This window comes from Ruditapes philippinarum, unplaced genomic scaffold (genome assembly GCF_026571515.1).
Source record: "Ruditapes philippinarum isolate M1 unplaced genomic scaffold, ASM2657151v2 ctg1294_1_1_1_1, whole genome shotgun sequence".
Lineage (NCBI taxonomy): Eukaryota > Metazoa > Mollusca > Bivalvia > Venerida > Veneridae > Ruditapes > Ruditapes philippinarum.
Genome location: NW_026856860.1, coordinates 6,564 through 30,794, shown reverse-complemented (window position 1 = coordinate 30,794; position 24,231 = coordinate 6,564). Strand labels below are relative to the sequence as shown.

At 31.0% G+C, this 24,231-nt stretch overlaps 1 protein-coding gene across 1 annotated transcript; it reads left to right on the top strand.

The window, feature by feature from the left end:
* Window positions 1-1,671: 1,671 nt before the first annotated feature.
* LOC132747937 (inositol 1,4,5-trisphosphate receptor type 2-like) lies at window positions 1,672-24,015 on the top strand. Its single transcript, XM_060737468.1, has 36 exons — window positions 1,672-1,794; window positions 2,707-2,780; window positions 3,026-3,153; window positions 3,638-3,724; window positions 4,002-4,079; window positions 4,992-5,072; window positions 5,918-6,015; window positions 6,669-6,759; window positions 7,175-7,262; window positions 7,589-7,696; window positions 8,169-8,314; window positions 9,344-9,422; window positions 9,656-9,750; window positions 10,261-10,386; window positions 11,279-11,359; window positions 11,966-12,151; window positions 12,445-12,567; window positions 12,891-12,995; window positions 13,633-13,743; window positions 14,162-14,239; window positions 14,703-14,835; window positions 15,296-15,405; window positions 17,430-17,546; window positions 17,882-18,014; window positions 18,455-18,554; window positions 18,996-19,050; window positions 19,233-19,339; window positions 19,730-19,829; window positions 20,963-21,070; window positions 21,223-21,359; window positions 21,505-21,572; window positions 21,836-21,891; window positions 22,190-22,351; window positions 22,824-23,062; window positions 23,423-23,507; window positions 23,824-24,015. The coding sequence occupies exons 1-36, from the start codon at window positions 1,700-1,702 to the stop codon at window positions 24,013-24,015; spliced, it is 3,960 nt and encodes a 1,319-aa protein (XP_060593451.1). The 5' UTR covers window positions 1,672-1,699.
* Window positions 24,016-24,231: the final 216 nt, after the last annotated feature.

Here is a 24,231-nt window from a genome sequence, read left to right as displayed (position 1 = left end):
GCCAAAGATAACATATATAATGAAAAATCTTATTTTCAACAAGGTCTTCAATAAACACTAAGAAAGAAAACATAAGCGATACTACAAGTAATTATAAAGATCAATACATTCAGTACATTTTATCCAATAAAAAAGACGGACATACTTTTATATAAAGTACAGCACCCGAATAAATTACGAATTGTTCCGAAATTTACCGACATTAAGAAACAAAGGTTTGATCCGAAAGCGTTTATATAATTGTTGCATACAAAGAGTCCAGAAATAGTTAAGAATATGTTTTATGATTAGTAACATGAAAAAGAACTACAGACATGAAAACAGCCGGGAAAGATGGATGATTTCAATATTTCTTTCTATGATGACGTTATCCTGAACACATCCTGGTGGCGTTAGTGGTCCTTAGACGGAATACGTAATGCAATAACAACGGTAAAACTCATCCTTCTTGTTATTGCCTTGCAGATTAGGCCAAATATCTTTATATAGGTTTTATGTCCCTCTATTGTTTGTAAGTCCAAGAGAATAAAACATCATGGAAAGTTGGTTTAAACAGTATGTTTTTCAAATACACGTACTTCAAACATATATAATTATATACCATTACATGATTTAATACTGAATTGAAAAGAAAGTCAAAGACTTATGTAAGTTTCTTTCCTGGAAAGTTGGAATAGAGTACAAAAGTATGATTGCTAATTCAATATAAAACTAATTTACGTTTTGATTATTTTAATATTAAAGAAGCCTCATTAAATCTATGACTTGCTTTCTTCATTTCTGATTAAAAGTGTTTAAGCAGTTAGTAGCATGTTGTCATGCGCATAGACATATTTTAACTGAAATATAAAATTTGAAAAAAATCTATGTATTTTGAATATTCACTCGATATTTACAAAACAAAAGAAGTCATAATACTATTACTTGAGAATAAAATGATAATAAAACAATCTAATTCGTCATCAAATTTGATAAATATGTTTAAAAAATAAATGCATAATATCACGAATCGTAGGGTAAAAGACCGATCTACATTCAGATATAAAAGACCGAAACCCATTCAAATTATTGAACTGGCCTATGGGCAAAAACATAGAAGCTATCTGCTTAATTACTTAGCATTTTTTTCGATTGACAAAAATCCATGTAGACAGCAATTTGAATCGTTTTTTAACGTAAGTCTGGTCCCGAAAAGATACGAGGTTTGATAGGAATGAACTTTCATACGAAACATTGGAAGACTATGAAGATCTTCCGGAATATAAATTATATCAGTAAATAAATATTGTCTTCTTATATTGTTTAATTCTAATTAAGTAATATGTTTTAAATAGTATCTAATGCTCAGTGAATTTAGATATTTTAAATTGTGTTTAGTTAGTATTGTGGAAAGCTGATTTCATATCAGAACAATCCAAATAGAAAATATATATTAAGTAAAATGATAACCTAGCAATTTTACTTTGATTTCATTAATATCTGTTAAAGAATTTCCTAAAGAAATTATTTGAAATGAATATAGATATTGGCGAAGATTTTATTTGATATTTGCCTTACATGTTTTTAATTAAAAGTCATGTTATTGTCATCATATCATATAAAGATGAAAAAGCATTTGAATCTATTTAATTCAAATATATTAGACTTTTATTACGTGTTTCAAAGTAGATAGTTAGATGTAAGATGCTCTAAAAGCAAGATGACACAGAACTTAGGAGAGTTTCTGTGTGTCGGTGACTCAGTTTGTTTGTTTTCCGTGGAGACAGAAGGATTTGCTTACAGTCTCCAGTCAAGGTAAGTTATTGTTTCAGACTTTTGTTTTTTTTCTCTAATTTTTACTGCCCTGATATGATAAACGTAGATGCAAAATTATAATAGATTGATACTAGTGTTGAACCAATTACACATATGTCTGTCCGGAATAAGGGGATCAAGGGAGAACTATGAAAGAGATGTAGAATATCTCAAGGATTTTTTTAGAGTTTTTGAGATGTGGTGGTGGAAGATAGCATCTTTAGCTATATCAAATAAAAAGATAACGTACAGTTAACAAACCTATTCCGTCACTCAATGTGAAAAAACTTTGTAAATAAACTTTATTTTTGACATGTCTGTAAAGCATTTTGCTGATAAAATGAACATATCAGCAACACTTTGGTCGCGTCCGTGTCTGAAATACGGTCACCTGCGTTCTTCCTCGACCAGTAAAGCCCGAAAGTCGCCTTCTGACATTTACAGTGTTAATGCGACTTAAAACCCAACAAAAACACTGGTAATGGTAGGAAATGAATACTAGTATACCGATGCGACCAGTGCAGACTATAATCAGTGTGAATAACTGTGTTGTCTTGACATTGTCTACACTATTCGCTTTACAGTCAGTACATATCTAAAACTATGAATATATACTTTTGTCCAGAGTGACAAAGGGACAGGTCAATTTGATAGATTAAGCATTTTATTGGTTGATAAATCATATGTACTATAGGAATTACATATCGTATAATTCTTGCAATAAGTATGAAAATAGTAAAATTAAAAGTGTCGATTTAAGCTGACAAAATAATGTACTCGTATTTTTAAATGTAAAATGGAACCATAGCCTTCTTTTGGATATAATATCCATAAATATGGTGCTTATAGACGAACAAAGAGTGCTATACATAATGCGCGTAACATAATGTATAATGTTTGTATATATTTCAGTTCTGTACATAGCCATGTATTCATATATCAAAACCAGGACCGAGATAAACCAACGAAAATACCAAGTGCACAAGGTAACCATTCATATACAGTCTGTCATTGCAAAACTGTTTGTCTATATGAAAACTTAATAAACTTTTTTCTTGTCATCAAGTTTTGCCGGCCTCAATTGTAAAATTCATTAGAACAGTGACCTCTCTCCTATTGCGTTTAAATATTGAGTTTTGTTATTTAAACGAAGAAAGGTATATTTATTGTTCAAGCTATTTGTTTTCAAACCTATCTTTGTTTTGTAAATCATTACATTTGTCGTTCACAGCATGTGAGTTTATTGTTGGCCTGCAGAACAGATATAAACTGAACAAGAAGTTTAGAAAGTACAAGTCGATGGTAGCAAATTCCGAGGGGACCATCCATGAAGATGAAACACTTCTCAGACAACACAAGGTGGGTATCTTACTTATCAATATAACCCACCCCCTTATTATCTGTATTTTGTATTAATATAACACCCACTATAATGTATCTTATTTAAAGTTATTTATCAACATACCAACCCCCTATAATGAATCGGACGAATCAATATACCAACCCAAATAATGTATTTCATTTATCAATATACCAACCCTCAAAAATGTACCGTGCACGTTATGCCATTATGCAAAAAGTACGGCCTTTTTGAGAAAAGTCGGCTATCATGAGATTGGAGAGAATTTTGATTGGCTCTCCAGCTCGGTCATTATGAATCATTTTTGTCATTGAAAAAAGTCGCCATTTTGAATTGCTGCCTTTGGCCTCAGGCTAATATGACAGTCCTCATCCCAATAACAAGGTCATTATGAGATCACATAATTAATTATTAACATTATAATAAAAGATGGTACGATTTACATTTTTTTTCTGAAAATGACACTATATGTCTAATTTACAGATGGCGGCGGAGGCCGAGAATATGGACAATGCGCAGGAACAGAAACGGCAACTTGGTAAACGGGTTAGATACGGTGAAATTGTACAGGTATTTCATATAGCATATTAGACACAGTGGAATTGAACGTGGTCTTTTAAAGCTAAACTCTAATCTCTAATTTATTAATATTTGTTGTTTTTGTCAATAAGTCAGTAATCAGTTTAATTTAACTACTAAGAAAAATAACCTTTTGAACACTTTTATTCGATTATTTATATAACATAAACTTCCTAAACGGGCATAAAATGCATAAATATCTTTGAAAAGGGGTAACGTATAAATTGAAAAAAGAGAAAAATATATTCGTATCTTATTTCTATTTCAGTTGAAACATGTGTTTACAAATAAATACATACACACATGTACATCTCAAACGTCACAAGTCGATAAAAACAACATGGTGGTAAGTAAAAGTAAAAAAAAAATAATACCTATGTGGAGTATTTTTGATGTTCTGCACATTTCGTTAAATTTTCACATTTTTGTTACATTGCTTGAAAGAGTTATAAGCAATTTTTGTAGTTTTAGAAGGATATTGAGCTCCAGTTGCGACCGGATAACTAAAATTCATCTATAAGGAAACTCGCTTGGGTTTATGTTAAAAACAACAACAAGACTTTTTGCAACTATTTTTCTATTTTGATGGGTTTTTTTATTAATGACACTTACACCATGGTTGGCTATAATCCTGCTTTACTTGCGGGACAATAACTTTTTTCTATCTATAGTAATAATCTCTTTTACGAAAATGCGTAATAAAATGTGATACCATACTAGTTGGAAAGTCACAAATAAATTGTCAGATCTAAAAGAAAAATCTTAGATTTTAAGTATGTCTATATAAATTCGGGAAATGTCACAATTCAAGACTGACATCATTAATAAAGATATACCACATGGCCATTCCAATGAGATTTAGCTTTCCAAGGACTTAACGAACTTATTCCATTAAAGACTCTCAGCTTAATTAAATCTACCGCATGCTCATTTATTTCAAATAAAAATTGAAAATGCCATCCATCTTCTGTTACGTGCATGTTGACTAAGAACTAGACGATTAATTTCGCAGGGACTCACTTCGAAAAATAGTTATTATTTTTTTAGAGTAGACCTGTTTCCTGTTTGTCTAGCCATCGGTAAAGCCATGCAAATTAGACATGTATGTTGATGTAGAAGGAAAATGCAGAAATCTATCCCAATGTTAAAGATATGAGAGGAATATTTGTAGCCAAAGAGCACCACAAATGGAAACAAATAGTATTTCTATCATAGTCAAACTAGTATTTTTTTTACATATATTTCTTTTTACTTACAGATTATGCTCCAAGAATACAATGCGAAAAATGCTCAGTTTAGGATTTTGCCCCAATATAAGGTCAAATCTGAAGGTGAAGTGGTAGGTATTTTAATGTTTTAATATTTTGATCATTGTAAACTTCAACTTTTAAAATATAATCTCTTTAAAAAAAATATTTATTTCTGCTTTTAGATATTTTGATTAAACATTTTGTTCCTCGTAAAATCTTTCTACGCAGGTGAATGTTTTTGACCTTCTTGTTTTCATCAAGCTATGTGCCATAGTTCATCAAGCCATGTGCAATAGTTCATCCAGCCATGTGCCATAGTTCATCAAGCCATGTGTCATAGTTCATCCAGCCATGTGTCACACTTCATCAAGCCATGTGCCATAGTTCATCCAGCCATGTGCCATACTTCATCAAACCATGTGTCATACTTAATCAAACCATGTGCCATAGTTAAACACCTTTTCTATCAAATTTAACCACTTCAAATGAACACCTTTGCATTATATATAATTAAAATATAGAATAAAACATTTGTTTTGCAAGTACATTATGAAATTTGGATTCAAATGCCAAGTAAAAAGTAAAACAAAATAGAGCGAATAATTAGAGAAAAAATGATATAAATCTACTATTATATATTTTGTGTTTTCGTGAAATGCTTCTTGTAACGACTTAAAACTAAAAATGTTTTATAAAAGTTTATGATTAGAACATTTCTGATAGTATGATGTCATTATACATCGTTGAGAACAATACTAAATTCTGTTGGACGAGTACGTAGCTGTTAAAAACCTATATTGGACGGGAGCTATTGAAATGCATGTAAGAAATGGTATCGAGAATTTATAAAGACAAAATCGAGATTAATAAATATGTTTGTAAGCATTTATCAATATAAATATGGAGAATTAAATGTTGAGTTTGTTTTATTCAGGTACAAATATACGATCAAATTGTGTTTGAAAGTGTGAAGTCTCCAGGTCACTTTATACATGCCAGTTCACCATTCCAGATTGACCACTTTACATTCGGGTAAATATTGTAAATAAATCTATTAATATAAGATGCTCTCCACATCCTTAATTAATTTCTTGTCTTGATTTCATAAAATTCAATGTAATTTACTATGTGATGAAAAATAAATTTTAACTTATGTTCTATATTTATCTATATTGGAAATAAAAATTGGTTTACATCTCATTCATTCATTCATTCATTCATTCATTCATTCATTCATTCATTCATTCATTCATTCATTTATTTAATTATTGATTCCGTGCAATGTTGGTCAACCAACCAACTGAACCAATGAATCTAACATTGAATAAATAAATAAAACAATAAATGAATAAGTAAATGAATCAAACAATGAATGAATGGATGAATGAATGAATGAATCAAAGAGTAAATGAACGGATAAATGAATCAAACAATAAATGAACGAATAAATGAATGAATGAATGAATGAATCAATTAATAAATAAATGAATAAAGAATCAAATCATAAATGAATGAATAAATGAATGAATGAATGAATCAAACAATTAAGGAATAAATAAATGAATGAATGAATGAGTAAATAAAAGAATCAAGCAAAAAGGAATGAATGAATGAATCAATCAATCAGTCAATTAATTAATTAATTAATTAATTAATCAATTAAATAACCAGTAAATCTCTTGTAGGTCGGAATTTAACCTTGGTGTGGAAAGATCAGGTTTTACATTGATACGATTCAGAAAACGACCACCGACAGAATCACTTATATATATCCGGGTAAGTTTGTGACCAGTTTTCATTCTCTTTGTTTTTACATTGTAACATAGAAATAAATAAAATACGTGTTTGTTTGAAACGTTGCCATAAAAAGCTGGATAAAATCTTTATATGTTACCATATAATCATGTATAATTACATACATAAACATATTTCATACAAATTCTCTGTTTCGACATCGTTACGTTTATTTGTTTATTTAAATCTGTTAGAAACAGAAGGAAAAAAAAAACATTTGTATTCAACGCTTTCACTATATCTAAAGAAATAAACAAGACTACTCAGATCGTTGTTTCTGTAAATTACACTTTCTTCACAAGATATCCAAATTTAAAAATTGGTTTCTTAACCAGTATATTATGAATTATATAAGAATATTACGAAAATGTTTAACAGTGATTTATATAAATTTCAGGGAGGAAACATTATTCGGCTGTTTCACAAAGAACTGGAAGCATACGTTGTTGCCGAAGGTCTTTTTGAGGATGAAATCACAGAAGATGGTACTGATAAAAACGTTCTTCATATTGCATCCACTGTAATTTTTATATGATACTATTTTTAAAAAAAAAATTAAGTACAGATATATTTTTGTTGTGAAAGATGAATTGTGAACATACTTTCTTCACATTTTTGGATATTATTCTTGTTATTTTCTAAACTATTTTGCAAATTGTTCTGAATGAAAGGGTCTAAAGACTTTTGATACATGTATAATCATACCATTGCTATACTTTTAATTCTAACTGCCAAGTTATTATATAGTATTTTCTTCAAATGAAGAATAATTGTTATTCCTTTTATGCCCTTTAAAAAAAATCTTTTCTAGTTCATTTCCGTGTCCGAGTAATGGACCAGCATAAGCCGCGAACGCTGTCCCCGCCAACTTCCGGTAACACATTCTGGGTGATAGAAGCGGAAAAAGCAATCTTTCATGGTAATACAAATAATAAATAATAATACAATGTAAACATTTTAATGTCAAAGACGTGTAGTTATTTAAAAAAACAACAACAAAAAACAAACAGAAACTAAACAAAACACCCCCCCCCAAAAAAAAAACCACACCAAAAAAACAAAAAAAAAAAAACAAAAAAAAAAACAACAACAAAAAAAAAAACAAAAACACACACACAAAAAACAAACAAAACAAAACAACAAAAAAACACCAGTAAATTGTTTCGAAATATTTTTGAATCTGAATTAAAACTTTTGTGAATTATACAGTGGACCTATTACTTTAAAGTAACCATTTTAACAATACAATATATTTAACGATGTTCTCCCTTATCAATACTAAAACGATATTGTATGCAGTAATTTTGCATCTTGTATTGAATTATATAAATTGCACTGTAACTGTTTTGTTGTATACCATAAAAAGTTATGTTCTGTTCTGTTCTGGTAAGGTGAGATTATCCAATGGGAGCAGCAGATACGGTTACGTCACATGACAACAAGAAAATACATATGTATCACAGCAGAGCACGAGGTTATACTGATAGACAGTAACGAGGACCCGCGAACAGTGTTCCGACTTCACAGCGTTATTAACGTAAGTTGTATCAATCAAATAGGTTACGTCAACTTGTACGCCCTCTTTTAGAAATCCATTCGTAATAAAATGTTATAATTACATGCCATGTAATTGTACATATCAGTTTTTACAACTTTGCAAATTAATTCTTTTAACTTTTGTTTCAATAATGGCAAATTTTGTTGTTTATTATATTCTATTTATTCCATTATCATTATTGTTTATCATGTTCTATTTATTCCATTATCATTATTGGTTATTATGTTCTATTTATTCCATTATCATAAGAGTTTATTATGTTCTATTTATTCCATTATCATAAGAGTTTATTATGTTATATTTATTCCATTATCATTATTATTTATTATGTTGGAAATTATTCCATTGCCATTTTTGTTTATTATGTTCTATTTATTCCATTATCATTATTGCTTATTATGTTCTATTTATTCCATTATCATTATTGTTTATTATGTTCTATTTATTCCATTATCATAAGAGTTTATTATGTTCTATTTATTCCAGTATCATTATTATTTATTATGTCCTATTTTTTGTTTATTATGTTCTTTTTATTCCATTATCATTATTGCTTATTATGTTCTATTTATTCCATTATCATTATTGTTTATTATGTTCTATTTATTCCATTATCACAATTGTTTATTATGTTTAATATAGCACTAACATTTTAGAGCTGCGATTTCCACTTGCATTACCCATACTCTTTAGCCTCCTTATGACAACAGGGCCAGTGCAGACCAAGATTTATCTTTACCGTCTAATAATGATTTAAGATGCTCGCTATTCAGTCACATCTTTATTTAAAACTTTCCCTAAACGTTCCCTGGTTTTGTTTAGATAGAACGTTGAACTATTCCATTTAAGATATTGAGGCTGGAAAGAGTTAAAGTTCTGTTAGCAATATAATTACAGACCATTACCATCAGTATAGTGTAAGTTTAGCTTGCACACCTGTACAGGCCTATCAGATTGTGCATTCAATACTTTTATTCTTATTTAAATATTTATACCTACCGTTTTAAGGAAAGAGACGAGATCAGATTCGAGAGTTACTGCAGGATCGAACATGTTCTAACAGGATCGTGGCTGCATGCACTGAAAGGTCAGAACAATACTTCAATTGACATAAACAAGTACATGTACTTCCAATTTGCAATGCATTTGTTTTATGCGTGTATCAGTTCTTTTTTAAATGATATTAAAAAATCAGAATTACAAGTCATTGCTAAAATACTTTTTCAATCATTCGGTTTCTGTTAGATAGGTAAAAGCTAATAAGTAATGAAATCACAGTACATGTATACCAATGTGCTTTTCAATTTTGTTTTTATCCAGACGAAGAATACATTCGTAAACAATTTCGTAACGAGGAAAGTTGCAATGACCAATCATTAAAAGGATTAAGAGTTTCCAGCGCCCCAGTTAAACGGGTTAGTAACTGAGGACTCAAAATACATATTGCTTTAACAGTTCGGACATGTTTATATTTTTTTTAGTTAAGCAATAAATAAACTAAATAAATAAAAGAAATAAAATAAATCTTTATTTTTTTGTACGATAATGTTGTTCATTTGACAGTCCCAATCGAAACCCTGGTTTCTTATACTAACAATTAATGTGTCACTATTCTTTACAAAGTTTTGTCGTTCCTGAATTCATGTTGTAACATATGAGCCGCGTCACGACAAAACCGACATAGTGCGTTTGCGACCAGCATGTATCCAGACCAGCCTGCGCATCCGCGCAGTCTGATCAGGATCCATGCTGTTCGCTATCAATTTCTCTACTTGTTATAGGGTTTGTAAGCGAACAGCATGGATCCTGAACAGACTGCGCGGATGCGCAGGCTGGTCTGGATCCATACTGGTCGCAAACGCACTATGTTGGTTTTGTCGTGACGCGGCTCATGTATGCTGGTAATTATTCGAATGTATCCGCAGGTGACCGGAAGTAGTGAGAGCCAGTACGATGACGCGTTCACAATACAGAGAGTTGAAGATGAGAATATTCGAGAATTTAATTACGTGGCTGGTATGGTACCGTTCCTACAGAATCTGATCAAAGATGTAAGTTATTGTCTACACGTTACATGACAATTATCACATTTTGTTCAAATTAACGGATAAGAAAATAAATTATAAATATCAGGTTAGAATGTCATTTGAAATACCTTTTTTTCCAAGAAGTAATATTTGTTTTAACATATAGCTAATGTTTGCAGGAGCAGCCAACTATCATTTTGCTCTTTATCCGGGTGTTTTGTAAACATCTGAATGTAAAAATAATGCTATATAAAACATGAAATCACATCTTTTACTTCATGACAAGTAGTTCAAGTATTTATATAGAGAAATGAAAGAGAAAATGTTTCTTACTGTGTTACATAATCTCTTGGAGGTTTCTCTTTAAGATTTATTTTGCTTCAGAGGCAAGTTGGGATCACCCTTAATTCAAAAAAGACACATCAGACTGTACAGGTAAAATATATTGTATTAATTTGAATTTATTTGTTTGATGTATGCAACATTGCTTTTAGATTTAATGTCGGTAACAAACGTTCATTGAGAGATTAAGAAAATGTTACAAGAAAATAAGTAATAAAGAGGTTTATTGTATTGTAAAGTTTGAGGGGTATTGTTCTATAGAGACAGAGGTTGCACTGTACATTTTAAAGTCATAGCATTTTGCTACGAGTATTCTTACATGGCATGTTTTGTAAAAGATCCGCGACAAATTTGTTGTTAATTTGAATAGATAAATGTTAATTTCGCAATAAAATCTATAAAGTTGATTGCCTTTGTCAATTGGTAAAATAGAATTCATAAAATTAAACCACATTTCTAATGGACTGGAGATGCTTCATATATAAATTACCTTGATCTTAATATAAAGGGTGCGAGTGAACGTCAAATTATTATTTTAAGAATATCCAAGATGATAAGTTATCTTCGTTTGCAGGCAATGGACGAACTTCAACATTTCATGATTGTGGAAAATCTACCAAGCAAAGAAAGACAGAAACTGATGAGGAACCTAAGGGTAAGATATATTCTGCATTTGCAATATGTTTGCAGTATAAAACACTAAATGAAACATAAATGAGCCGCGTCATGACAAACCCAACATAGTGGGTTTGCCACCATCATGGATCCAGACCAGCCTGTGCATCTACACAGTCTGATCAGGATCCATGCTGTTCGCTATCAGTTTCTCTACTTGTAATAGAGTTGGTAAGCGAACAGCATGGATCCTGATCAGACTGCGCGGATGCGCAGGCTGGTCTGGATCCATGCTGGTCGCAAACCCATTATGTTGGTTTTGTCGTGACTCGGCTCAAATCTGTACCAAACATTAGTTAACTGAACATATTACTTATACATTCACATTTCTTTTAGTTTTGGAAATGTACGTATGTATTAAGTTCTGCATTTCAGACGATATTTTCTTAAATAAAAGAACATTTGTTTTTGAAAATGATAGTTTATTTCGTAAACACATATATTTAAAGCAATTAAAATCATAAAATGAAACTATCAAATTATGCTTTTAAAGGTGACTTTGTTTTCATAATCCGAATTGGTTTTATTCGATCTAACATTGATAAATTTGTATATTAAGAGAAAAATATTATTCTAAATTATACAGGTGATAGATTTGCTGGTGAAGATCTTACAATTTCCGCTAGATGGCGTTGCGGATGAACATGCAATCATTCTAGTATTCAAGGAGGCATACGAGATATTGTACACGTACATGATCGGCAAAAGTAGGAAAAATGCCCTTTACTTTGCAAAATATATCGAGTTCTTCCAGACCCAGTTTACACAGAAGGTAAACAACAGCTATCAGAGTATGTCTTCATACGGAAACGTTGATTTTTTTTTACTTTTGAAATACTAGTTCATGAGTAGGTATGTAATTTTAATTTTACAAATTTAGATTCCTACTGGATTCCGACATAAAGATAAATAAAAGACTAAAAATATACTTTGGTATTTATTAATGAAAAATATACTAGTAACCAATGCCTTTCAGTGCATGTTTTTTTCATCGTCTGGTAAACCATTGATTGTAAATTGACCATAAATTATTTATCTTGAAATATCTAATCTCATATTAAACAGGGAGGTATAGGTCTGAACGTTGCTCAGATGATTGTAGAATTGATAAGAGACAAGAGAAAGATCGTTGACAGAATATCGCATCATCAGATTGACGAATTTGTCGGTCTTCTACAGTCAACTCAGGTAAACAAATATTCAAAAACGTTGTTTTTACGACACAAATTTATTTTTGAATATGGTTGATAGTATTCGTTTAAAACTCAGGTAAGCAAATATTAAACAAAATGTTGTTTTTTAAGAAATAAATTTATTCTAAAACATTGTTGATGTTATAACATTAATTTTATCGAAAGACAGCATATTCCGCAATCAATATTTACAACACGGCCTTAATTACAAAAACTTGTAATTATAGCCGTATTTAAAATTAAGACATACTTTAACGAAATATTTTCTTGATATCTAGATACAATTTGAATAACACATGTATTTTATTTCTGAACCAGAATTACAGATTTCTAGATTTACTGCACGTGCTTTGCGTGTGTGATGACATTGCTATTCCAAACAATCAAGTGTACATCGTGCAAAAATGGATGCTTGACAAACCGGTAAGTCCATCAAAACTCCAAAACGATAAATATACAATATGATCACTGAATATTTCAGTGATGTTGAGCATTTATTTAAGGTACTGTTGTTGAATTTGTATACATTTTGTACATATCGTAATATTTCTTCAATTTTAAATTACGTATACAAACATTATTGCCAGCATATATGCTTTACAAATGATTTTAAAGAAAAGCCTAATTAAGTAGTAATTTCTAATGCTTAATATTGTTAAACTTTTAAATAAATGTCATTCTACTTCGCAGAATAAGCGAATTAAACATATGTTGGACCGTCATTACGAGAAAAAGATCTAAACTGAGTTTTGATCTGCTTGTTAAATATAAAACAAATGTACAAAAACGTTGTACGAACAGAACGAAATGCAGTATGATACAGGACTTTCACAAATGCATTTTCAGTGCCCACACTTTCAAGGACTACTTGTACAACTTGTCGTAGGACAGACAACAAAAATCAGTCATTTAAGTTTTAAAAAGAATTATATGATAAAAAAGATCACAAACAAACACAGTTTATCAAAGAATGTTTCATGAACTTCATCAGTTGATATGATAAATAACACAGGAAATGATATTAAAGAACAGTACTAATATCTCCACGAATTTGTTACAGAGAGGAATATTTTTGACAGCTAGAGGTCAGGATATCAACAAGCAGCCTAATATACTCTACATTACAACGGACGATGCCAAAACATGGTCTGCTTTGCACGACTTTGTCAATGTATGTTTTACCAAAAACACTTTTGAAAAAGTATTAGTATTAGAAATGTCAAGCATACAAAAATATCGGCTTTAGCATGTCTTAGACATGCATTTAGAATGCATAGAAAAATAGCCGTAGCTGCGTCAGAAACAGAGTAAAATATGGTGATAAAAAAGCACATCCAGTTAAATTGTACATAATACAATAATTTAACCCCGAAGAACTGTTACAAACAAATTATAAAAAAACCATCCTTTTCTTACGTTTCATATTTTAAAAATTTGTACACTCATCAATGGTTGAGCAGATTTGTGTACTATCAAAATACAAATAAGAACTGTTTTATATAAATTTAGAAATAAGCAGTACATGTTATTAAATAAAACGGAATAATCATGTGAACATTGAAATATGCAATTTTCTTTGATAATTTTAGCCAGAACACGAGGAGTATGAGAAAGACAAACACGATTTTCTGCTACATCAGCTTGACCTTTTCATTGCTCTTTGTAAGGTATGTTCTAGCCAACGTTTAAATTTACGTAAAATGTTCATGATTTTAAAAATGTGTCGGTTTAAGTAAGTAAACTAGTTGTTAAAATTGCTTTAAAATAAGTCTTTTTAATACTTTGTGAAAAATATTGCCCTATATAGTTAATTCGTTGTAAAATTGCTTTAACAGAAGTTTTTTTAATACGTTGGGAAAGAACAATTTTGTCTATATTAGAACATACCCAATTGTACATGTGTCTGAACATTTCTTAAATGCATTATCTGCAATATTATCAACATGTTAAGAAATCTCTTCAATTATTCTTTGAATATTTAAAAAAGTTACTAAAAATGAAAAGAGGTGTTATAAACTATGATTAAATAAAAACACTTATTTTTGCACATAATGTTTTAATATACCTTACACATGTTTTATAATCATATTTGCAAGACTTCTTTTATATTTTATACTATTAATAAACAAGGGTCGTAATGATTTTGCTATCAACATCATAACAAAAGAGTCGAGGTTTCTAACTTGGGAGGAAACGTTCCTAGCTTTGAGGTCGTCAATTTTACCAGATGCTATCCGAGCAAAGTACTGTGATATCACAACAAGTAAGTGCTGTTTTCACTTATTTTTTTCTAACAAAATCTTATTTACAAATAGCTTTGCAAAATTTATTATCGCATATAAGAAATTGTTATTGTCGATAATTGACTAAACCACAATAACAAATCAAAATCATTGTACACTATCTCAGTTAAAATCTTATTTTGATCTATTGAAAAGAATTCATATCAATTATCATCAAGTCATTCTTCTTCTTCGCTATTTCTTCATTTTTATTACATTTATCTATTTGATGATATTACACATCGTCGGATACCCACGGTTGATCAACATTTAATAAATGTTAATGGTTCAGTCGTGGGTATCCGACGGTGAATATTACACTACATTTTTAATTACAGAATTACTTAGCAAAAATTAACTGCAGATTAATCTTACTTAGTCGTAGTCAATGTCACATTTACAGTTTGCTTAGAAATAACTTTACATTTCAATACATTTAAGATCTGTTTGTTGACATTGGAAACAACTATTCTGTCTTGGCATACCCGAATATTTGCTTCGTATATGACTATGTTGGTTCAAAGGATGAAGAAAAAAGTGCAGGAGATTTTGTAAGTATACATTTTTAACAAATAACATCCATGTTTTATGGGGTTTTTTTTATACTGAAATGTTTTTAAACAGTTAAAAATTGATCGTTCAGTAGAACTTCACTGTTTGTTCATCAGGTTAACCAATTAAGATTGAAATAAATGACATGTAAAAATTTGGTTACTTCAAAATAAAATTTGTTATTTGAGCATATTGCGAAAAATGGCCGTTTTCATTGAAAAGCCTCCTGTAACAAGTTCAAACTGCTATGAAACTATGAAAAATGCTTCAATACTAATGAAACTTGGCACAAATGTTGACTACACCATAGCCTCTGTAACAGCATGCTCAATGGTAAATTTCCTGTTACCATGGCAACGGGGGGACGTCTCAAAATTGCCAAAAATCACTATTTTGCATTGTTTTTTTCCATCAAAAGTGATTTCAAAGTGCTGCAACTTCTCAATGAATTGAGATAGAGTGAAAGGCTTTTCAGCGTCGGTTACTAGTTACCCTAAGATCGACCTGAGGCCATTTTTAGCCTGTCACATGTCCAAAATTTTCTTGGCGATGAGGGGGACTCCGCCCCACTTCAAACCCCCAAACAGAGGGGGTACATCCCCCTTCTGGGAACCCCCTGATGTAATATTTTGGATGGGGGAAGGCGCCGAAAAAGTGGTCACTTTTTTTAACAACATTTCTCAAAAGAAAAACAGCGTTGGGGGCCTAAATAGGGCATTTTTTCACTGTTTGAGGCCTCAAAAAGGGGAGGGGGGGGCAAACAGCCGTCGAAACACGCTTATATAAGGGAAAAGGTTAATCATTGAATGTTTTTAGAGTCACACATCATTTGCATAGTCACATTAAAATTTTGGTGTTTTAAACCCCCCAAACAGAAGGGGGCACATCCCCCTTCTGGCAACCCCCTGATGTAATATTTGGTTGGGGGGCCGCGCCGAAAAAGTGGTCACTTTTTTAAGCAGCATTTCTCAAACAAAAACAAGGTTTGGGGCCTAAATAGGGCATTTTTTCACTGTTTGAGGCCTCAAATATGGGGGGGGGGGGGGTGGGTGGGGGCAAGATAGCCGTCGAAACACGCTTATATAAGGGAAAAGGTTTAAAGGAACTGAAACACAGAGTCATATCTAAATATGTCATTGATAAATCTATCAATATATAGGATTTTACATGAGATGCCATTACATTTAAACTGATATCACTCAAGTCAAGGGAAGTGTCATAAAGTTAGCCGGAGACAAGTTTTATTATATCATATTAGTTATAAATATCGTTGACAGGTTATATTTAACAAATAAAACATGGCCTTTCGGGCAATATGCAAGTTTACGTACTGGTTGGTCAGACCTCGGAAGGTATATGGCCCGAAGCGCAACTTGCATTTTGCCCGAAAGGCCATGTTTTATTTGTTATATTATACAGAATCTAAATCCTTTCATCCCTTTTGTTGCTGACATTTTTACTATAATTTACTTTCAAATAATTATTTATTTGTTCAGTGTGTGAAATATTTCAAACCCTAGTCGGAATTATTATTACAATTTTCAAGCGATACAGCAAAAAAAATCATGCTCTTCTTTTGTTATTCAATTTTTAAAAATCAAATTAAACAGGCAAAAAACGAACTTTAAGATTTAATATGACGTCATCCAGTCCATATAAGAATTATGGACCGCCCCCGGTCTGTATGCGGTTTATGGACCGGGTGACGTCATATTAAATATAGAAGGGCGTATGCAAATGAGGTATAATATAACTATATAAACGTCACGATTATCCAATGAAAAATGACGTTACAAACGTGCAGTATTATAATAGGAAAAAATAAACGTATGTTTTACCAAAAATGAATTATCACATGATGTTATAACGGCAGACAACGTCGAAAAAAGAAGACAAAACTAGGCTCTGAACAGGCAATATTTGCAAATTAAATGTGTCTCTAATAAAAAGAACAATTCGTAATGGTAAAATTACATTGAAAACAAGAGCCGTCATGCGATATACCGGTATTCTAATTTTGCAGATAATGAAAGAGCTTGTTGCCATCTTCCCTGTACTTCGAGACTGGATTGCAGAGTTTTTATCGGAAAATTTGTGCATGTATGCATCAGAGATTGGTCACAACATGCTGATTGAACAGGTCTGTAGTAATAAAAGTTGATGTAGTATGTCAGAAGCTTTATTACGTTTCATTCCTAAAGGTAATTGTGAAAGAAATGAATAATAGGAAAAAAACAGCAACTGTGCATTTTTATTTTGTCATCTCCTTTGATATACCATGGAGCTTAATATAGAATTACATATCATTTTTCAAAATCTTAAAACATTGAATGTATTGCATTGATTTTTTTTTAAAATTGCTTTTTCGCAGAATAAACCCCACATTTTGATCTTCATGTTATAAGGGCACATTTTTTCAAAATGAATTATGTCTTAGTCTTATTTAAAGGCATGTAAATGTTAATCTTTTTGCAGGTTTTGCGACTTCTGTATTTTCTAGTAAAGTTTGGTTACTACATGGACTCCGAAGATGTTGACAATCTACTTCCGCCTTTACTGAACCTTCTTGATGGTAGACATGACTATCCATTCCCTGCTAAAGACAAAGGTATGCAGAGGAAAAAATATGATATTTCGTTTTATATAATAATATAGTTTTACGGTTGTGTTGACATGTTTCCGTTTTTGAACCACGAGTATCATCAAACCAATGACAGGATATCTCTACAAAACTGTATCAATATTTCCCGTTCACATTGTTATTCCAAAAGCTTTCATGGCCCTTACCACAAATCCAGCAAATGAAGTTGTATCAAATATGTTTTGAAATGATGTCCGGCTTTAATCTTTTTAGTGATAAGAACTACTATCTGAAATTGAGATTGAACTTATCATTTATTTGCAATAACTTGAGCTCCACACATAAAAACAATATTATACATTGTGAGCAAGGTGACTGGCCGGTGTTATTATAATTATGTAAATAGTTTTGTAATTATTGTCAAAACATAAGTCACCATAATATCTGATCTTATCTTATTATAACAGGTTACAACAAAGAAGAAAAGAAAAAGGTACATGCCTATCAGATGACAGCAAGGTTTGAGAAGACAAAAGAAACTGAGGCGATTAGTCGTGCAAAGTTCCAGTATGTTTGTTGAAATATACTATAGATTTATTTTATCAAACCTTACATTCGTAAACAATGACTTTTGCTTATTAATTTGTTGATATAATTAGATAAGAGTGTGTTAAACTTTAATGGTTTTCGTAATTTAGAGATATGATAAGTACAAACTAATACACCTCCTTGAACATAGCTATTATACACATTCATAAAAGTAACTGATAAAAGTTAGCAAACTAATGTATAGGCGTATTAAGATATCTGTTCATAAAACTATTTTCATGTTTAAATGTTGAGGTCGGCTTAAGTCGCTATACTACTATGAATGTAGGAAGTGTTCATTTCCACTGCCGTCGAGAAACTGGCTCTATCAAGCAAGTCTACAATTATGCATTGTTTGTCGACCTTTCAGTGCTCCAGTCTTGTCAAAATATATGTATAACCATTTATATTGTATTTCAGGGTGCTAGAAGTGTTGGATTTGCTGTTAACATATCAGAGGAACTTGAGACTTCAGGTTTGGAATTTACTTTTGACCTTATTACGAATATGTTATAATTGCCGAAACAAATAATTTTTTGACGGACATATTCATTGAAGAGGACTTATCTTAATTCATTTTGATAACGCATTATTTTTTTCTTAGTCATGAGATACAAGTTTTTTCGGGATAAAGATTGATTTCCATACTTGTTTTAGAGTTTTGTGGGAAAATTTAAAATAGCAGAACAACTTGAAGGCGAGGGGAAAACCTCGATCATGACACCGTTACTGTATGACACATTTAACCCCCACGACCAGAGCAAGTAAGTTATCATTATATACTTGTAGACGTACATATTTGTTTGAACATCACAATAGAACATGTATCATAAAGTAAAATATATATAATTGTAGTAATTTTGTATGATGATGATATAAAAATAATTCAGATCTATAAATGATAAATGCTTAAAAGAAGTTTGATATGTAGAAATACAATGTATCATGTATGGGTATTCATGTCCTATGGGTCAGTTGCTTGTTATATATTTTAGAATTTTGAAATACGTTATTGATTTCACTGGTTTTTCTTTAATATAGCAGTTCAGTTGATATACGAGTATTAATATGCTTAAACGGATACAATTTGAAACATTTGGAACATTTTGTAATTAACTGTATGTACATTTTATGAACATTATTGCTGTTTTAAGGAAAGCAATCGGTGTGCAGAAGAAAGTCAACAAGGAGTTGAACGACATGTTCAAGCTGTCTGCCCTATTTGACCTTGAATTTCTTACTAAAGTTCTCATGGTAATATAACATAAATTTTGCTTTATAAATACAGCACACTAAAGCAAATTATTGTATATATGACTTGTTTTATAGAACATCAACTTGATGGAAGTATATCATCTAATGTCTTGTAACATAAATAGTAAAATAGATATAAACAGAATCCCTAAAGAACGCCCCAAACCACCGTGTATATCCAGTAACGCAGGAATGTGCAAATAACGCAGGAATTGTGCAAAAGTAACGCAGAATTGTGCAATTTAGTGGCCAAAACGAGCACCGCGATAAGTTAATGGACCAGCATTTTTTATTGTACACAAAATTAGAATAAATGAATTAGCGCATACGGTTGTTGAGATATTATACTTTAAACCTCATCAAAAATATTTCCTTGCAAATGTTTATTTTTGAAGATCATTCGTGAAAATGACGACCTCACTAGCGTATTGATGGCCCTTTTTAGTTTCGTTGATATCTTAATATCACAATTATTATACATATTACTTTATGATTCTTTTATATTCAGTGTACCTAAGGTATTTTTTTAAATGTACGTGTGTCATATTACACTTTATGTAGCAGATAAAACGTAATTTAGACCATTTTTACTAGGTAACGCTGAATTCGTGAATGAAGCACTGAGGCGGTTATCTCATTAAAATATTAATATCTTTATTTGACAAAACACAAAAGTCACCTTCAAAACGGTAATCAGGTTGTCTTTCTCAAGAATGATCTAAAGAAGAAAACATATTCCTGAAAAAAATTGTAATGCTGGTTAAAGTATAATGTCGTAGCAGCCGTGTGCGCTAATTCAATTCTTTAAATTTGATTTAGAATAAAACATTTTGTAAGTTTTCTTACTGTGTTATTCGTTTGGGCAATAGCGTTGCACAGATTCGGCGTTACTTTTACGTTATATGCACATTCCTGCGTTAATGGATATGCACTGTGAACGGCGAAATGTGATGTTGCAGGCTCGGTTAAAAACTTTGTAAAATCTTAAAGTTTATATTTGAAGTACTGGTTCTTCTACAAAAAGATACCGATTCCGAATTTGGCTATATAACTCATGACAGAAACAATGCTGATAAAAGAATATAAACTCCAGACTCTTACTTAATAATTTCTTAGTCATTCATTATCTATAGGACTTGTCGATGTACAAAGACAACAAGATGGTGCTAAAATCCATGACTATCATGAACAAACTATACTCGACAAAGAGTTGCATGTTTAACATCGGCAGTCAAGCCCAGGTAAGCAAATATTAGAAACCTTCAATCATTCTTTATTCTTTTTATTACATGTACATATATTTAACTTTGTTTGATCGTTATTAAGATATTATAATAAAGGCTCTAGTAAAAACATATTGTCATGTATGCAATGATTTATTTTTTTGTCCTAGATCTTGCTGACACAGGATTCTGCACGTGTGCACAGAGAGGTGCTGAAGAACATGCCAGTCTTGAGGAGACTTTCAAATGCCAAATTAGATGACCTCCAAATAAAAATGATGGGCAGCATACTCGATGATCTCGCAGAGTAAGCCATATTATTTTACATACAATTTCTAAGTAATATTTCTGTTACATCTGTCACAGGTATATAAACTTTGCGGTATAGTTCAAATACATTTTTAAAATTTGACCATTTGTTGTGCAATACACTTTCATTTTTATTGTTACAGGTTTTGTCATCTACCAATGACACCTGATGAGCCACATCCGATGAATCAGAATATTCTCATAAGCAACGGTATTACCTTTAGTTTTGCTTTGTTTTCGCTTATTTTAAATGTTTAGGAAGATAAAAAAATTACCCCGTTTATGATGTAAAAGTATGGACAATCAGAACTTTAACCATGTTTACATTGACTTTATCACACTACATACTTATTATGTTGTGTCATGTTATATTTTATATATTTGTAACACGTTTGTAAAAATGTAAATAGAAAAAAATAAGAAAAAAGTAAATGCCATATTTAAATTAAAAATCTTCATTTTTTATCATACAAGGTGTCCTCGACGTGCTGTTTACAATACTTGAGCAAGATATTGATCCGAAACTGATGGTAAGTAAAATTTTTGTCAACGTTTTTTTTATTCTTAGTTTATTTTTTATTACCTAGATTTTTAAACAATCTGAAGATAGTTAGAAATTAGAGAACGATAAGCATTGTGTTTGATCTAATAAATTATTGGATAATTGAAATACTGGTGACAGAAATAATGTAAAACATATTATAGCCAAAGTTATGAATACAATAATTGGAAAATTGAAATTACTGTATCTAAAAAACCGAAAATCATATCATTGACATCATTGATACATTAAATATCATAAGTTTTTTTATATTTCTTTATTACTAGAGTGTATATGGAGGAATGGCGGATATATTTAAGAAATCTTTCTACTTGCTGAAGCTGTTAGCGAGGGAGAACTTCAGTGTCCAGTACAAGATAATGGAACGACTGGACATCATGCTGAACGTCAAAGTTGTGGAATCAGACCTGGCCATCGCACTGAAAGAGGTTAAGTTTTAAGATATTCTTAAGCTTGATTTTGAATTAGTTAATTATATGAATCACTTTGTTTCTCCACTTCCTGAAACTAACATACGAGCAAACATGGTCGTGACTTCAGTAGAGAGCTCAAACCTATTATCTCTTGGTTAAGAAGCAGAAACGTTAACAAATAGAGCAGTGCTCCATTAAGTTAATTTGATTTCAGATATTTATTGCACTGAATAAAACATTGTTCAACAATAATATCTATATTCCTGCGCATTATACTGCGCTGATTCTTACAAAAGCAAGATTTAATGATTACAATGGAAACAATCAATGAATCAAATTTATAAATTTTGAATTATATTATGATTTTTCCTAATATGATGTTATTTTAATACATATATTACGAATGAAATATTATATAGTGATTGCAATTGTTTATTTGTTGCAGTCAGAAGTTTAATATGATTTTAAATATTTCTCTTTGGATTAGGTATTCAATGGAAACCAGTTTACCTGCCTAAAGATTACACAGAAACAAATACAAAAAATTGTCACTCGAATCGCAGAACTTCAAGAGAAAGCTCCAGAATTTCTTGATCTACTTGGTATGGTCGTCAAAGTGTCTGGTCTCAATCTTACCCTGAAAAGGAACCAGGCTTACGTCATGAAATACATTATGCAGAGCTATCGAAGGGTGGCTTTTGTTCTTGATATGTCTAGAGAAGAAAGGTATAAATAAATATGTTGATGACAGAAGGTTTTTGATAAACAGTTTTTCGCTATATTCAATAGCGATAGGAAATATGACAAGAACATGAATATAACTTGGTAAAACAGAAAAAAAACATGTAAACATGTCTTTAGCTGTTTACAAAAAGAAAAAATAGAAATACATGTATATAAAATAGAATGTATGCTTTCTTTATCTTAAAGTCAATATATTTCAGGAAGACGAAATAAATGAATTGGACAAAGTATTATGAATAAGAATAATTAAAAGATGATAACGCATTTGTTTTATTTAAAGCTGTAAGTATATATCGACTTTGAGCATTTTTAATGTATTGCATGTATGCCATTATATTCCAGGGTAACTATACTGACAGACCCAGGAGAGATCGCTAGGTTACGGTACTACATTAGTTTACTGGACTTGTTGGCCGCATGTGCTGAGGTAACGTATATTCTTACTAGTATATCAGTATACCTTAGATGAATTGCATGCATATCATTATATTCTAGGCCGACCCGGAGATCGCTGGGTTAGGTACTATATTAATTTAAAAATGAATGATATGAAATTATGATAATTAGCAGAAAGGTAATAACATAATACATGTAATTCTGTCAGAACAGAAAAAATGTCTTTACATATATATAGATATATTTCAGATAGTAGTGTTAATGAAAATATTTTGTATACCTAGGAATTCTGTAAATATTTAAGCAATATTATGTCCTTGATTATAATATATGAAGCGGTATTTCAGGGAGAAAACATGTTCATAGAATCCCTATGTCAGACTATTCTACCTATTGATGACCTACTTATGGTCTTGAATAGTGACAAGGTGGATAATGTCTTCAAGAAGCCATTCTTAAAATGTTTGCACCATGTATACATGAAGACTGGAGACACAAAAATGGACACTGGAGCGAGTGAGCTGTCACATTTTGAGTAAGATAATTGTCTACAGTCGTTTTGATATATCATTATATTTTTATTATAACCAATCTTGAAGCAATGAGTATTTATCATTTATTCTAATGTTAAATATAAGATAAAAAGATTCTTAAACTAAGACATTGTATTAATACATGTTTCGCGTTAATAAGCTTTATTAGATGATGCTGAATGTTAGAATTACGACCAGATTTAAACAGCTAAACTTAAAAGT

Coding starts and splice junctions, on each gene's coding strand:
- LOC132747937 (XM_060737468.1), top strand. CDS start 1,700: ATGACACAGAACTTAGGAGAGTTTCTGTGTGTCGGTGACTCAGTTTGT. Junction 18,555..18,995: donor ATTAGTCGTGCAAAGTTCCA/GTATGTTTGTTG, acceptor ATTGTATTTCAG/GGTGCTAGAAGTGTTGGATT. Junction 21,573..21,835: donor GAATATTCTCATAAGCAACG/GTATTACCTTTA, acceptor TTATCATACAAG/GTGTCCTCGACGTGCTGTTT.